The sequence below is a fragment of the Gossypium raimondii genome, chromosome 11 (genome assembly GCF_025698545.1).
Source record: "Gossypium raimondii isolate GPD5lz chromosome 11, ASM2569854v1, whole genome shotgun sequence".
Lineage (NCBI taxonomy): Eukaryota > Viridiplantae > Streptophyta > Magnoliopsida > Malvales > Malvaceae > Gossypium > Gossypium raimondii.
The window spans coordinates 61,189,016-61,205,637 of record NC_068575.1 but is presented as its reverse complement, the minus strand read 5'-3'; the positions used below and the strand labels follow the sequence as shown (position 1 = coordinate 61,205,637).

The 16,622-nt window shown below is 32.9% G+C and overlaps 3 protein-coding genes across 5 annotated transcripts; all 3 read left to right on the top strand.

Annotated features, from left to right (window-relative positions):
* The first annotated feature begins 5,982 nt into the window (after positions 1 to 5,982).
* On the top strand, positions 5,983 to 7,674 carry LOC105801968 (homeobox-leucine zipper protein HAT4). Its single transcript, XM_012633341.2, has 4 exons — positions 5,983 to 6,326; positions 6,440 to 6,759; positions 6,855 to 6,934; positions 7,028 to 7,674. The coding sequence occupies exons 1-4, from the start codon at positions 6,194 to 6,196 to the stop codon at positions 7,365 to 7,367; spliced, it is 873 nt and encodes a 290-aa protein (XP_012488795.1). The 5' UTR covers positions 5,983 to 6,193; the 3' UTR covers positions 7,368 to 7,674.
* Positions 7,675 to 8,496: 822 nt separating this feature from the next.
* On the top strand, positions 8,497 to 13,616 carry LOC105801969 (pentatricopeptide repeat-containing protein At5g47360). 3 transcript variants are annotated; one of them, XR_008190843.1, is made up of 3 exons: positions 8,497 to 8,698; positions 9,523 to 9,656; positions 11,249 to 11,397. XR_008190843.1 is itself a non-coding variant. In XM_052623482.1 (2 exons), exons 1-2 carry the CDS (start codon positions 9,694 to 9,696, stop codon positions 11,206 to 11,208), a joined length of 1,440 nt encoding a protein of 479 aa, XP_052479442.1. In that variant the 5' UTR covers positions 9,663 to 9,693; the 3' UTR covers positions 11,209 to 11,392. The 3 variants fall into 3 exon arrangements, 1 of the variants encoding a protein (XP_052479442.1); XR_008190842.1 differs by lacking the exons at positions 8,497 to 8,698; positions 9,523 to 9,656 and adding exons at positions 9,663 to 11,114; positions 13,494 to 13,616 and having other exon boundaries at positions 11,249 to 11,407; XM_052623482.1 differs by lacking the exons at positions 8,497 to 8,698; positions 9,523 to 9,656 and adding an exon at positions 9,663 to 11,114 and having other exon boundaries at positions 11,190 to 11,392.
* LOC105801970 (phosphatidylglycerophosphate phosphatase PTPMT1) lies at positions 12,583 to 15,044 on the top strand. The gene is made up of 6 exons (XM_012633344.2): positions 12,583 to 13,331; positions 13,494 to 13,616; positions 13,792 to 13,885; positions 14,043 to 14,125; positions 14,210 to 14,299; positions 14,421 to 15,044. Exons 1-6 carry the CDS (start codon positions 13,095 to 13,097, stop codon positions 14,793 to 14,795), a joined length of 1,002 nt encoding a protein of 333 aa, XP_012488798.1. The 5' UTR covers positions 12,583 to 13,094; the 3' UTR covers positions 14,796 to 15,044.
* The last annotated feature ends 1,578 nt before the right edge of the window (positions 15,045 to 16,622 follow it).

The following is a 16,622-nucleotide window of genomic DNA, read 5'->3' as shown; positions in this document are numbered from 1 at the left end:
ATAATTATGTTAAATTATCTATATTATGATTTAAGTAAATTCATATAAGAATATTAATTATTAAGAATTTTATTAAATTATATATTTTAATTATAATATATTTAATAATAATTATGTTTAAATATGATTAAATTATTTATTATTGATATTAATAATCTTATTAAAATTAAATAACAATAACAATAATAATTTACCAAAACAAATTTCGCTAATTATTAAGAATTTTATTAAATTATATATTTTAATTAAAATATATTTAATAATAATTATGTTTAAATATGATTAAATTATTTATTATTGATAATAATAATCTTATTAAAATTTAAATAACAATAACAATAATCATTTACCAAAACAAATTTATGCAAGGGTATTCTAGTCATTTTAGTTTTTTCCATTATGCTATTACACCTCTATTCCATTCAACCAAACACAAGATTACTATTACGCCTCTATTCAATTACATTCAACCAAACAGTTGATTTGCTATTACACCTCTATTCCAATACACCTCTAATCCATTACACTTCTAATCCAATACACCTCTAATCCAATACAGCGAACCAAACATGCCCTTACAGTGTGTTTGGTTCACCGTATTGGGTATGCGATTACGCCTCTATTATGCGCGCCCCACCCATTCCTACGTTTGGTTCATTGTAATGCCCTATTACGGGCTTATGCGGTTACGGACGTATACGGTATATTCTCTGCTTCTAGGCCGATTCGAATTCCCTTCCAAAAACCACGATTACCCTATTACGAACGCATTCCCGAAAACAGAGACTGTTTTACCCTCGCTGAAATCAACCTGCAGCCTCTCCCTCTCCATCCCTCCCGAAATCGCCGAAATCACCTCCACCCTCTCCCTCTCCCTCCCTCCTGAAATCGCCGCTCCCGTTTCACTCCACCGTCTCAGATCTCTGGGCCAACTATTTCGGCAAGTGGTTCTTCTCATTTTTTCATCTCGGATTTTTATTTTCTTCCTCACGATTTTCTTTTTTATCATTTTATTTGTTTATTCCCACCGGTTATTCCCACCGGCTGAATGTTGTTTATTTTTAGAACTGATTTGCTTGTTCTGTCAACACACTGCAGATTTGTGTTCTTCAAATGCAAATAAACCCCAAAGAAAACCTTTCCAATTCAATCAAGGTAAACATTGCCTTCCCTAATCCCTTTTATATGTTCTGTCAATAATGTTTCGATTCTTTGTCAGTATAGTCAATACTCATTCAAATTTTATGATATTCTTTGGGGAATAGATGCCAAGTTTAGAGGTGTTTAGAGGACTACAGTGAACAATCCATAGATGCATTCATAATCCCTTTATTTTAGATGGTAACAAAGGCAAAAGATCGCTAAGATAATGATAAATAGCATTATTTCCTTCAATTTCGTTGAATAGCACTAGATCATAACTTAATCAAGGAAAAAAGCAACCCATCAATGCTTAGAGTACATAATAGTCAGATACGACCGTAGGCATTATGGTTCCTCAATCTGTTGTAGCAACAAATTCCAGTTAGTATTTCATTTCTCTGTCCTACTAATGAATGGTTAGAGATAATCCTCATCTACCAACGGCTCTGATTTGTTCTATTCCTTTTTCCGAGTCTAACCGGTTCTACAAGGCAACCAAAAGGTTGCTCCTCCTCCGAAACATCATTGTTGTGAAGCGATTAGACTCGTTACTGTTGACTGTGGAGGCACCATAAGAAGGTTTTTGTTTTTTTCTTTTGCTTCAACAACATTAGAGCAAGTTCAACTTCCCTGTTACTGAATCAACTACCACATTTGGTCCTGTACAATCAGAAAAACAAATGTATAATAAATAAAAAAATAAAACTTTTCTTGTTTTAGTTGTTGTTTACATAAATTCTACTTGTTATCACTTGTTTCTTTGTTCGGTGAAAGTGAATTGCAACATCGATAAATTAGGGGTGTATGCAATTAAATTTCATACCATCTTCAGCTACCAAGCAATGGATTCATCATGGCATATAACATATACTATAACAGATAAGCAACTACAACAGTTCTAGCAGGAAAAAGAATAAAAAAGAACCAAACTAGGTCCAATGGCAAGAACTGTCTTTGATCCTGCTGAATTGCTCAAAACAAAATTTATGACTGTTTTGAATTTAGATGGAAGATTGTTTTGAATCTGATATGCAGTCTATTGTTCTGTTGAAGTTTGTCTTATTTAGATGAGGGTGAATTCTGTCTTATTTAGAAGTTCTGATCTGCAGTTTAATGTGATTTCTTAGGTCAAATATCTGTATGTTGTTTGACATGGCTTGCAGTCTAATGTGATTTCTTAAGTCAAATTTTCTTATTTAAATTTGTATGTGTTCTATTTTGATGTTGTCAATATGAAACATCAGATCATCATGTTCTGTCATCCAGCTTTAATTATAGTTTATTCTTCTGCTCTTCCTTTGCTGCATGGAACTGCAAGATTTCAGTCCCATAAATTGAGAAAATTAATCTGTGACTTGATATTAGATAGTTGTTTTTGTGTTTGTCATTAGATAATTTAGATTACACAGACATGTATTGTGTTTGATAAGTCTGTGTAGGCACTTTGACTGAGCAAAAATGTTATTTGTTCTTTCTTGTTATTTGACTGAGCAAAAATCTGTGTAGGCACTTCTGCCCTTATTATTTGTTCTTTCTTTTCTTTTGCTCGTTCTTTTGCTTAAAATGCGGCTGTCTGTCACTAGGTTGATTGGTTGATTGACTGTTTGGTTGACTGTGATTCCTTTGCTGTTACTTTGCTTAAAATGCTTAGAAGTGTGAATTCTTTTGTATATTAGCACCCCTATTAAATTTCTTACAAGTGAGGTTCCAGTAAATTGATGTTCTATGTGAACTTTTGTAGGTATTGGACTGTTAGCTACCGATTTGCTCCAGACATAAATCGTTGGCAAGCTGAAGCTCTAGTTGCAATTCAAGAGGTTTTTTATAGTTGCAATTCCAGTAAATTGGACTATTTTTTTATGGCTTATTCCATAGTAATGTTTTTATAGTTATATTTTGCAAGTGGTGATGTAATAAGTTGATTTTTATTGGTATTGAAAAGTTTGAATACGGATATATGTCAATTTGTTTATTTTGCAACTAGTCATTTTTCTTCTTCAGTTAATGATGCTGCCACTTTATTGGCTGAAAACATGCGGGCCATTGGCTAACAAATTAGTAGGAGTATTGCCTCCGATGTGGTAGTTCACCAGGGCATCCAAGAAAAAGCGGCAAATTTATATCCAACCTTATGTGAAATAGAAGGTTTAACTGTGGATGAACGGTTTCAAGCATTGACTAAAATTCGGATCATCCAACTCAAATGGTAGTTTTCTTTAGTTTACCTTCGATGTACGGTTGGAATGGGTCGAAGATTTCTTTGACCATTAAAATTTATGGTTTTGTTGATGACATTTTCGTAACTTTTTACATTTGTAATATTTGGGATGGTATGTCATATACAATGTTCTAACTTTTGATGTGGCAAAACCGTATAACATATGGATTGTGACATAGAATTTCATGAATCTCATTTAACCTTTTGTTAATATTCATTGTTATTATGTTTATGCAAAATACAATTCTAAAGTTATTTATTACTGCTAATATTTTTTATTGTAGAATAATTAAATTATTTGTTCCACAAATGATATTTTAGCACATTAAATATGTATTGCGTTTAATAATAATAAAGTATATTATAAATTATATTTTATAGTATTATATATTATGATTTTAGTAAATTCATATAAGAATAAGAATTTTATTTAATTATTATTTATTATTAAATTATATTTAATAATAATTATTTTCAATTATATTTTAGTATTATATATTATGATTTTATTAGTAAATTTATATAAGAATATTTATTAACAATTTTATTAAATTATATATTTTATTAAATTATATTTTATAACAATTATGTTAAAATATGATTAAATTATTTATTATTTATATTAATAATCTTATTAAAATTTAATAACAATAACAATAATCATTTACTTTAAAAAAATTCTGCTAAGGGTATTCTAGTCATTTTAACTTTTTTCCTTATGCTATTACACCTCTATTCCATTCAACCAAACACAAGAATGCCATTACGCCTCTATTCCATTACATTCAACCAAACAAAAGAATTACCTATTACGCCTTTATTCCATTACAGCGAACCAAACGTGCTGTTAGTTCCTATTTTCATGTGTTTTTTTTCTTTCGAGAATTTTAATTTGTTTTTTTTATATTACTTAATTCTAAATCAAGATAAAAGGGAAAGCAGTCTTCGTATAAAAATGACTTTCTCTTTTCTTATTTTGTCTTAACAAAAACTTATTAGTGATTGATTACCTTGCAATTAATGCATGATTAAATGATTTTCTTAACGCATGGCATCACATAATTCATATTCATAATGTATTGAATATAATTTCTAAAATACAATATGGTTGTGTGTGGTTATGCTTTGCTATTAGGTAATGACATTGTCTTTAAGATCAAGGTTAAGCCTGTATTGGAAGGTCTGCATTTAGTATGGAAGAGAGGTTTCAGATAGGTGAAACTCGAGTGTGATAATACGCTTCTGGTTGAAACACTCTTGGTTGACGGAGCGACAAATAGCAGAATGGTGAAACTACGATTAATTTATGGCCTTCTATATAGAAGGTGGAAGGTGTATATAAAATAGAGTGGCTGATTATATGACTAAATTGACTAGAACTAGATCCCAAATATTACAAATATTTGAACAGCCTCCTAAGTCGGTGCTATATTTATAGTTGTTAAATTATAATAGCCTAAGTGAATTTAAAGTGTGATTTCTTTTGTATTTGTCTAAGGAATATTTTTTTCAATCGGAAAAAAAATTAATGCTTTATACAATACGTTACTCAAGCTCAACAGGTGAATTCAGTTAAATTTAATTGAATAAATATAATCAGGAACCATGCCCTATGATTCGTTATATTTAAAATATATAGCTAGTCCACAAAGCATGCTAAATGCCACTCGCATTAAAAAAATGTTGCATGAAATGGAAGTTAATTCACGTTTGGTTGTACATTAACTAAGCAAACCCTAATTCTTCCTTTACATTTTAGAAAATAATTATTATGATATTGTGGCTTTATTATCACATTGAAAAAATTGTAAAAATATTTTTAAAATAAAACGCTAGTTATTGATTGAAAATGGTGAATTTGTACAACAGATATTATTTTTGTATCAAAGTAAATAATAAGTTCTCAATAGTATTTTTTAAAAAAATTTTTAAAGTATAAATATAAATAGTTGTTCGAGTAATCACGAAGTAGGATCAAATTATGATAGTATAAACGGATCAAGAACCGGAATAATTCATCCTAAGCCGACTAATCAAACTAAAATTCATATTTGGCAACAACACATGGTATGATTTGAAAGCCCAAATATGGGTATAATATGTCTTAAATTTAGATACTCAAGACTCGATGTTCTCGTTTTGGCTGTTGGCTTCAATGGAGTAGTTTTTTGAAAGAATTTTTTAATTTAAAGATAATGTATAAATAGTTAATATTCAAGATTCATGATTTTCATTAGAAGTACAATATGTTTTACCATTGGGCTTAATATTTGTTGATTAAAAATTTTCATTTATATATACAAATTATTTCCATTAGAAAGTATATTTATTTTTAACAGAATCTTATATTTAAATTTCTAATGCTAACACAATAATAATTTACATTTATATTTATTTTGCTGATTGAAAAACATAAAACATTACATCACAATTATAAAATAAGTATGCCATATGTTTATATAAATATTAATATTTAGTATCCTGTTAAATATATATATTTACATTGTTTTTATATATATTTTTGAACAAATTATTAATTTTATATCACATATATCTGTATCTTTATAATTTTATGAATGTCCCGCAGAGGTGGAAATTATTTTGGGGAGCAAAAGCCATGATTGAGATAATGGGTTTTCGGACAACAAATCATGATTGAACTTACACCACCCACTCTTTCATGTTCTTTGCTTTCTATATATAATCCCCACTTTCCCCTTCTCTTACATATTCATCAATCACTTTTCAACTCTCAAACCTTCAAATCTCTTTTCTTTCTCTCTCTCTCACTAGAGAATCCAAGTTTCTGTTTGGCCAGAGAGAAAATAATTAATGATGGTGGGAAAAGATCAAGATCTGGGCTTAAGTCTAAGCTTGAGTTCTTCTCAAAATCATCATTTGCTTCAGTTAAATCTAAGCCCATCTCTCGTTCCATCTTCTGCTAATCAATGCTATTCTCCTTCTGGTATTTTCCCGAGAACCAAACAAGCTTTACTTTCTTTAATTTGTTCTTTTTGAATTTAGACTAAAATTTCCAACATTTTTTAACGTGAAAAAAACTATGGGTTTTGCATGCAGATCCAAACACGGAATCTTTACGGGCCGAGACTAGATCATTTCTTAAAGGGATTGACGTTAACAGGCTGCCATCCACGGTCGATTGTGAAGAAGAAGCCGGAGTTTCATCTCCGAACAGCACGATATCGAGTAGCCTGAGTGGTAAACGGAGCGAAAGAGAAGGTAATAACAATGGCGACGAGCTCGAGATCGAAAGAGCTTCTTCTCATGGCATCAGTGACGAAGAAGACGGTGATACTTCGAGGAAAAAACTTAGACTTTCTAAAGATCAATCTGCTATCCTCGAAGAATGTTTTAAAGAACACAACACTCTCAACCCAGTAAGTAATTTGAATATTAGAGCAAAACCAAGTGAAAAATTACTGTTTGGTTGCCGAGAATTTTTTTTAAACAATGGATATAATCTTTTCTGCAGAAGCAAAAGTTGGCTTTGGCTAAACAACTGGGGTTACGACCAAGACAAGTTGAAGTTTGGTTCCAAAACAGAAGGGCTAGGTAAGCGATTTTACAGTTTTGTCCTTTTGGTATCACAGTTATTTACAAAACATGGGACTGTTGTAATTAATTTTTTGTTTTTCTTAATTGCAGGACTAAGCTTAAGCAAACAGAGGTTGACTGTGAGTTTCTAAAAAGATGCTGTGAGAATCTGACGGAGGAAAATCGGCGGTTGCAGAAAGAAGTTCAGGAACTGAGAGCACTCAAACTCTCCCCACAGTTTTACATGCAAATGAACCCACCCACTACTCTTACCATGTGCCCCTCATGCGAGAGGGTGGGGGTCCCACAAAACGCATCATCCGCCGTTGATCCAAGATCTCATCATCAACTAGTCCAGTCACACCAGCAGAGGCACATAACGATCAATCCCTGGGCCCCATCTGCTCCCATCCCTCATAGACCATTCGATGCTCTTCATCCTCGATCGTAATTATAAGCTATCCAAAAGGGCATTTCGGTCAAAATCCCTTTTTCAAAGGATTTTTTAGGTCTGGTTGTTAAGAATGTGGATTTTGTTGGGTCTTTGATGTTTTGTATTAATTCGGACCCATCCATCCAATCCTTTTTTGTTGTCTTTCTTTTTTTGACATATTTTAATTAGTTTAATTAATTAATTTTTGGTGTTAAAATTAATAATTAGCGAGTCTCTAATTGAATCATCCACCTTCAATTTGAGTGGTGGGAAAAAAGCAGTTTGGTTGTAAAGTGTAAATTCAATCAAAGCTTATTAGCGCAAATCTTGTGTTCCAATTACCATTTTGCAATATCACTAAAAGGAATCTCCTTTTTTTATGATTTAGGGTTTTGGAATATATTAATTGTGAAAATTATCCTAAAGTTTAGGGGTATGTGTCTACCATTTGAACATTTTGTTTGACTGCTAATTACCTTTTAATAAGGTCTAAAGCCACTTATAAGGGTACGCAATTCCATTGTAATGCTAATCTTTACTCTCTCTCTCTCCAATATTATCATATCTCTGTTCTCGTCTATATAATGTCTAAAATTATATATAATTTCTTCCAAACTTATAAATAAGAAAATAATACGTTTCAATGCACTTGAATCGCATAAAGATTATCCATAATATCGATGAATATTGGTGTATATATAATTATAGATCATAAATATAAAAATATTTAAAAAAAAGTTAAGGCATCTGCCCATTATTATCCAACCAGATTCATCCACCAGTTCCATCATATTTCAACAATCATAAAATTTACTACAATATTGATACTAACGATATCTGTGTGTTTTGACCTAGGGTTTTAAATTTATTGATATTCTTTAAAATATTTTCATATATACATATTTATAATATAATTGAAAGATTGTTAATAAATTATATATATTTTATCAAAATTATATATATGAAAATGAACGGAGATTACGTCGTAAACAAAAAGTAAAATTAAAAATAAATGACTATAAATTTTTTTATTTTTTAATATTATACTAAATAATATCATACATTTTCCCACACTAACAAAATTAAATCCAATCCAATATTTGTAGGCCCAAAAACCCAATACAAAATTTCGAAAAATAAAACCTAAAGCTATTTCGTGACTATTTTACTTTCTTTGCTCCTTTGTTCCCACCTTCTCACCCGCCTAACTTAAAAACTGCCTTGAACCGGAGCAATAAACCCAACGCCGGTCGGTAAAAGCTCGCCGTCAACCATTCTCGGACGTCGGTTGCCGCCTTTCTTGCTAGTTGTGGCCTTGTTCATCGGCTAACGCCTCGTCGCTGCCCACTGTAAGTTATTTTTTCTCTCTTGCGACATTTAATCTACTGTCGACTGATGTTCAACCTTTCTTTTAAAATTAATGAAGCTATTGATGTTCAACTTTGTTGCCTTGCTCATCGCCTAACCTTTCTTTTTTTTTCCTGGAATTAATTAAGGCCTATTTCGAAATTCTATGTTTCTCATTCGAAACGATAGCAACCATGAAACAGGTAGTAGCTTTTTCAATGAATTTAGGGTTGGTCATTGAGTTTTCTTTTGCTATCAACCAAGAGAAATGAGGTGTTAGTGGGCTGTAAAAGTTGTATAAACAGCTAATTATTCATGAGAAATTCAATTATTTACTATAATTTATTAGTATTTCCATCATGGCTTGTGTAATTTAAAAACGAAACCAGCTTTTTTACTTGATATCTTTCGGTTACTTCGGTTAACCGATTGGACCAACCGACTAAACTCGGTCGCTATTTCAGTTTCGATCAAAGTCAGTTTGGTTTTCAATTATCAGTTTTATAGAGTCTGTTAATATGCCAATAAGCTTAGCCATGAGTTTTGCTAATATGCCAATAACCTTTGGCTTAGGAAATGTTGTGGTTTTCGGTTTTACAGACGGGACTCATATTTGAATACAAAAATTGGATATATGCTCGATACTGATATATTTTTAATAAAATGAAAATTATACTTAAATACTCATGTTCAAACATATATTCAACTTGAATACTTTTATATCTTCAACTAACGTTGTAATTTGTAACTTGTAACATTAACAATTATACTTTTAAGATATAATTGTAAATTACCTTAAAAAAGTTGCTCTGCGACTATAATGCAGGGTCGTCTATAAGATCATGGTTGCCCGGCTATGAGTTGACCGGACATTACTGGGCCGCGTACGAACAACTCAATATACCCTCATTTGTGCCAAAGCTCAGCCAACCTCATTCAGAAACAATCTCTTTATATCGGGTAAGATTTGCCCTTATTGTTTTGTTCTAGAATCCCCATGTCAATTGCTTCACTCTCCCGGTTGATTTCACTCTCAATTTACCCGAAACAAAGAAAAGTTTTCACTCTTCAATTCAGCTCGACTTCTTCTGCAGACAAATTCTTCACCCTTTTAGAGAAAAAACAAAGCAATGTAGAGAAAACCCTTGCTTTAGTCAATGCCAAATTGGACCCAAACTGTGTCTGTGAGGTGTTAAAAAGATGTTCCTTTGATATATCTCAAATGGGCCTGAGGTTTTTTATATGGGCAGGTCTTCAATCAAATTGTAGGTATAGTTCTTATATGTACAACAAAGCTTGTGAATTTTTGAAAATTAAGCAAAGTCCATTTCTTATTTTGGATGTTATTGAAGCTTACAAGGTGGAAAAGTGTTTGGTTAATGTTAAAATGTTCAAAGTTATTTTTAATTTGTGTAAAGAAGCTAGGATTGCTGATGAAGCGTTGTTGGTATTGAGGAAAGTGCCTGAATTTAACTTACGTCCGGATATTACCATTTATAATGTTGTTATCAGGCTGTTTTGTGAGAAAGGGGATATGGATATGGCTAATAAATTGATGAAAGAGATCGCCTTGATTGATCTTTATCCTGATATGATCACTTATTTTGCGATGATCAAGGGGTTCTGTAATGCTGGTAGATTGGAGGATGCTTGTGAGTTGTTTCAGGCTATGAGGGAGCAAGGGTTTTCTCCAAATGCCTTGGTGTATTCTGTGCTTCTCGAGGGTATTTGTATGCATGGGAGTACGGAGAAAGCATTGGAGTTTTTGGAGGAGATGGAGACAACAGGTGGGAGTTGTAGTCCAAATGTCATCACATATACATCTGTAATTAAAAGCTTTTGTGAGAAGGGTCATACAATGGAGGCATTGAGAATTTTGGATAGAATGGAAACTTGTGGGTGTGCTCCTAACCGTGTAACTGTTATTACTTTGATCAAAGGGTTTTGTGCTGAGGGACATGTTGAGGAAGCGTATAAGTTGATTGATAAAGTTGCTGGACGTGGTGTTTCTGATGGTGATTGCTATAGTGCTCTTGTGGTGTCTTTGATTAGGATTAATAGACTTGATGAGGCAGAGATTCTCTTTAGGAAGATGTTAGCAAGTGGGGCCAAACCAGATGGCATTGCTTGTAGTCTAATGATTAGGGAGATCTGTCGCAAGGGACGAGTGCTTGATGGTTTTTGCTTATATGATGAAATTGAGCAGATGCGATTCTTGTCATCCATTGATTCTGATATCTATTCTATTCTTTTGGTTGGCCTGTGTCAGCAAAGCCATTTGGTTGAAGCTGCAAAGCTTGCTAGGTCAATGCTTGATAAAAGGATTCGCTTGAAAGCTATTTATGTTAACAAAATCATCGAACATCTGAAAAACTCTGGAGATAAGGAGCTAGCTATTCAGCTCAGTAGAATTGCTAGGTGATATTTTCAAATATCTCAATTTACCCTATTAATCTTTCTCTTGTTAATCACCCTAAATGGTATATTCTGAAGGCCGAAGCGATTTGTATAACGATGCTACCTTGCTAAGCAAAGCCATAGTTGCATATCAGGTTGCCAGTGTACTTACTTCACAATGCCATTTGGTGCTAAGCAAAGCCATAGTTGCAGATCAGGTTGCTAGTGTAGTTCATAATGCTGTTTGGTAGAGATCTTCGCGGTGTTCACGAGCTTTTATTGATCACAGGGAACTCAAGCTTATCAAAATCTATGTAAGTACTGCATGATGAGTGAATTCTATTCATTTGGAAATTGCAATGCATCAGAAAACACATAATGTTCTGTTTTGTTCTTGACAAAATCTTGAAAGTATCATTGTTGCATTGATAAAAAAAATAAAAAAGAGATGTAGGGGAAACTGTGAGCCTCCACCTCCCGATGTCATTGTCTTTTTGTTATACACAGTTAGCAAATTTGTTTTCAAGCTCTTTGCATTTTAGGGTTCTTATAGATGCTGAAATGGAGCTCACATGAATGATTGGTTCATTTAGCTTTTGTTATTTACTTGTGAACAGCTTAAATTCCATGTGCATTTTTTTTTCGGATTAGATTGGCTGAAAAAGAATGCTTTAAAACCACCATGTTATGTTCCTTGTCAGTTTCTTTTTGGTATGAACTGGATTTACATTATTTAAGAATGTTGTTTTTTTTCCCTTGCTTTTTTCCTTTTTGTATTGTTTAATTTACAAGAATGTTAAAATATGTCATAACTCCACTCTTCATAAATTTGAAATTTATTCCTTCTACTTTTCAGATGTTAGAATTTGATTCTAATTATTAACACAAATAAAATTATTTTGTTAAATTTAGTTTCATTACAATGTCATCTTTTTAACTACATTATTATCAAGTGAGTATGTTTTTTATTTCAAAATATCACGGCAGTCAATATGAAAAATAGAAACATTAAATTCTTAAAAATATAAAGTTATATTGATTAAATTTCAAATTTGTAAATATTACATGGTCATATTTTATAATTACAAGAAAAGTGATGAAATTGTTATGATGGCCTTTCAATGTTTCCTTTTATCTCTGGTTTAAAATTCATGCATGTATAAACATGTATTCATTGAAAGTAAAATGTAAAGTTTTTTTTTGGAGACGGTTAAAATTATATTAAATATCCTGAAAAAATAAATATAATTTTCAAACTAATATTTTAAAGATTTGTTGTATTAATTGTGTGTAAAGATAATTCATACTTAGAAATGATTTTTTTATCATTATTTAAAAATCAATACGTGATTGAAGGGGGAGAATTTATTGAATTTTGTTTGTGAGGTGATAATTAGAAATATATATATGCAGTGGAAAAATCCCTACATACCTTAACTCAACACGTGTCATTTATTTATCCACTTGTCAGAAGTACCTGCTAATCGTGCCCCGTCATTTTAGATCTCCTCCCTCATCCAGATATAAATTTCTGAATTTCGCGATTTTGCCTCTTTATTTTATTTTAATAATTTTCTTCGAAGTTTGTTGTAAGTGCAAAAAACGGAGGAGTGGAATCCAGGAAATCATCTCTTCACGATTTCCCACCAAAAAATCGGGAAAAAAAAGGAAAATCAGGGGTAGGGTTTCCCCTTTCCATCAATCGATCACCGTTCGATCAATCGACGTCATCTCCGGCTTGTTCCCGCCGTCTGATCGACCCTCTTTTTTCAAAATACGTTGTTGATTTCGTTTAGAAATCATAATCCGGTCATGTTTCATTCCATTTCCTGTTCAAATTTAAAGCATTAGGGTTTGCGTTTGAAAAGGATTATAAATATTTCGTTTTTTTTGGGGTTTCCTTTTCTGCTTTGATCAAATTGTCCAAATTCTGTAAATTCGGTGATTAGGGTTTGTAATTTTGTGCGTATTTGTTTTCATTTCTGTTGAATTCTTGGGGCTATGCATATTGAGGAATTGCAGGCAGGGGAAGGGGCGGAAAGAGCTGGAGAAGAAGAAAATAAGAGTTATTATGGAAGTAATGAGGTCTTGGGTATTGAAAGAAGCGTTGAGGAATGGAATGCGAAAAGGGTATTGGTAGGTGCGGGGGCTCGTGCACTGTTTTACCCGACCTTGTTTTACAATGTTGTTAGGAACAAGATTCAGCCTGAGTTCCGGTGGTGGGATAGAGTTGATGAGGTGTATAGCTTAAAGTTCATGTCTTGTTCATCTTAAGTAGTTGATGTTGTTGAAGATGATATTTATAATGTGTATTTGGATAATCTATATTGTAATCTGCTATTCTTACAAGTGCAGAGTTATTTTACAAGTTCTAATATGACTTTCTTTTTCTTTTTCCAGTTTATACTGTTAGGTGCTGTTCCATTTCCTACTGATGTTCCAAGGCTAAAGGAGAATGGTGTTCGTGGAGTAATCACACTAAACGAGCCTTACGAAACTCTGGTTCCTACATCTCTTTATCATGTGGGCATTCCATTCTAGTATATTTACATTATTCATATTTTACTACTTTTCAAGACCTTGTATGTTTGTTTTGTGAATGTTGTCCCTTTTTACATTATGAAATTTTCCATTTCATTATGTTGTTAATCCTTTCATGTTTAACGTTGTTAATTTTCTTTCTGCAATATTGTGGTAGAATTATGGCATTAACCATTTGGTGATCCCTACAAGAGACTACTACTTTGCACCATCTTTGACATCGATATGCCAAGCAATTGATTTCATTCATAGTAAGCGTTCTTTGAGGGCTTTGCTTATGTTGGTCAAGTTTGCCTGATAGTGGCCTTTTTCTTACAAAAACTATAACATAGTTCAAATGTTTCTCAATGCTTTTTTTTTTTTTTAAATTTCTATTGCTGAAATGTTATTTCTTTCTTTCTCCTGAAGGAAATGTGTCACTTGGGCAAACTACATATGTCCACTGTAAAGCTGGTCGTGGCCGCAGCACAACCATTGTATTGTGTTACCTGGTTAGTGCTGTATAGACTATAAAGGTGTGTGGACCGTATTACTTGTTGGTTCTAGCTGCACTGATGAATTTTGGTTCTACATAGGTATATTATAAGCAGATGACACCTGTTTCTGCATATGATTATGTGAAGTTGATCAGGCCAAGGGTGCGTTTAGCTGCTTCCCAATGGCAGGTATAATGTCTTGGGTTTCACTTTCTCCAATCCAGAGTTCAGGAATAATGAATCGGTATTTCTATAACCATGATTTTGAAACAATGGATTTGAGTAATCTCTCTCATTCTTTCAATTGCAGGCTGTTGAAGAGTTCTACTATCTTAAAATGAGGAAGGCTGGCTTCCACAGCTACATGATGGATTTAATTTTAAGAACTTCAGACTTGTCACCTGCACGAGACCTTGTGACTTTTGATGATGGTTCGGTAGTGGTGGTAACAGAAGCTGATCTTGACGGATACGACCAGAGTCTTGAATCAGGTGCCGTGGGAAGTACAATATGGGCAGATCTTAGCATGGTTTATCGAGTTAGAGTTGTCGGTCAGGCAGCACTAGCAAGAATCTCGTGCTTGTGGATAACCTGCCAAGCACATCAAAAGATATCAGCAAAGAAACTCGCTACAGAAAGCAGCTGCCTTGGAAGTACCATCAGTGTGGACATCCATGTCTACTGAAAACCTGCTGTTACAACACAGGAGATGTTGTAGGTAACATCGTCCCTTTTTACCTTCTCGTGTACGTACATAAATAAATCGCGAATAATATTTTCTTTAGGCTGAAGCAAAGTATATATGCTTGTTCTTCCCTTGTAAATTGAGTTGCCGTTGCTTATGAATGGAACAAAAGATAGAGCATAACTGCTTAAGGATCAAATTGTATATCATTCTCATATTGTATGCAAATATTTTACATGTCTTAACGAAGTGCTGCCTTCTCTGGATTATTTATGATAAACCATGCCTTAACTGCATGCTAGGTAATTACAAAGAGCGGTCATCTTGGCATATTATGTTGGTGAATCATTTTCCTTTTTTATTTTAGGATCAAGGTAATCATGAATTTCACATTGATTGTGTATCTTTAACATTTGGGTGGTGTATTTTGGGGACAAAATCATGAGATCAAATGGGCTGAAGCAGATAATATATATTTAACTTATGGCTATGTATTTATTGCGACTGTAGTTATAATAAATAATGGTAGGAGTCGAAATTATACGTTACTTGATACTAAGCATAAATTTGTTACATCGAATAAATTAAGTTTATTTAATGTGAAAAAAATCCAGCCGCTGCTTCTCGTGTTGATCATCTGTGATCTATCCACATACAATTTTTAACCATTTTCTCTCCTAATCTTAATCTATTTTTCTTAACTTCTAAGATTTGAATTTTTGCACGTACAATTCCTTTTTGGATAATGGTATCTTTATAAAAGAAATCATCACCATTTCCACGTCTTACTTTCATATCATCTCATAATTAGTGGAAACCAAAGCTATTAACACGGAAACGGATGACGACCCTTTTGACTTCAATTTTGTCACTTTTAATATTGTCAAATTGATTTTTTGTTAAATGAATAAATTGATGGGTGTGTTACGTGATGGTTTATGTGTTTCATAAAAATTATAAAATTTAATAAATTATTAAAAAGTTTATAGCTTTTTTAAAATATATTTATTCACATCTTTTTAAATTGATAACATAATTTTATCATTATGCTTAAAAGAAGTCGATTATTTTTTGAGTAAATGAAGAGCAGCATTAAGTCTAAGATAAAGGGATTGGCTAATGAAGAGGATGATTAACTATTGAAATAAAACTTCGGTTAAAAAATAATTTCTTAATGTTTTACTAGACGTTCATTAATTAAATCAAAATATTAAACCCACAACCTGCCAATGAAGGCCACATATTCTTGGCCCAGAACAATTAGACATTCACTAAGATATTCTTCAGAGTAAGAGGAAAGGCTTCGCATCCATTGCAATATCTTGCACAATTTAGGGGCATTTGTCAACTTCCCGCTCAAATCAATTCCAAAAGCTTTTCTTAACAAAATAGAAAGAATCATGGAGCATTTGAGGATATTGGTTCCGATCAAGATAACGATAATAATATTATTATTAGTAATGTTGTTGGTATGATGGTATGAGTAACTCGGAGCAACTCACCGGGTCACAACCCTCTCAGTCACCGACTCTTAAAGGGCCCAGCATGTTTTTTTCTCTTCTAGTCTTCATTCGGCAAGCCCACCCCTCTCCCGGACATCGCTTCCCTATGGCCTATGCACACTCTTTTGGCAAACCCCGCAATCATTTCTTCACTTTGTTCCATCCCAAGCTCTCCCATCACTCTCTCAGCCAACAACTGCCTCGACGCTATGTCATCAATTGGCATTTCTCTTTTTCCCGCTTATTTAACTCCATATTTTACTATCACTGATAGTTTCACTTCGCTACTGATTCGAGTCGATAGTTTCCCGAAAGTACGCCTTCA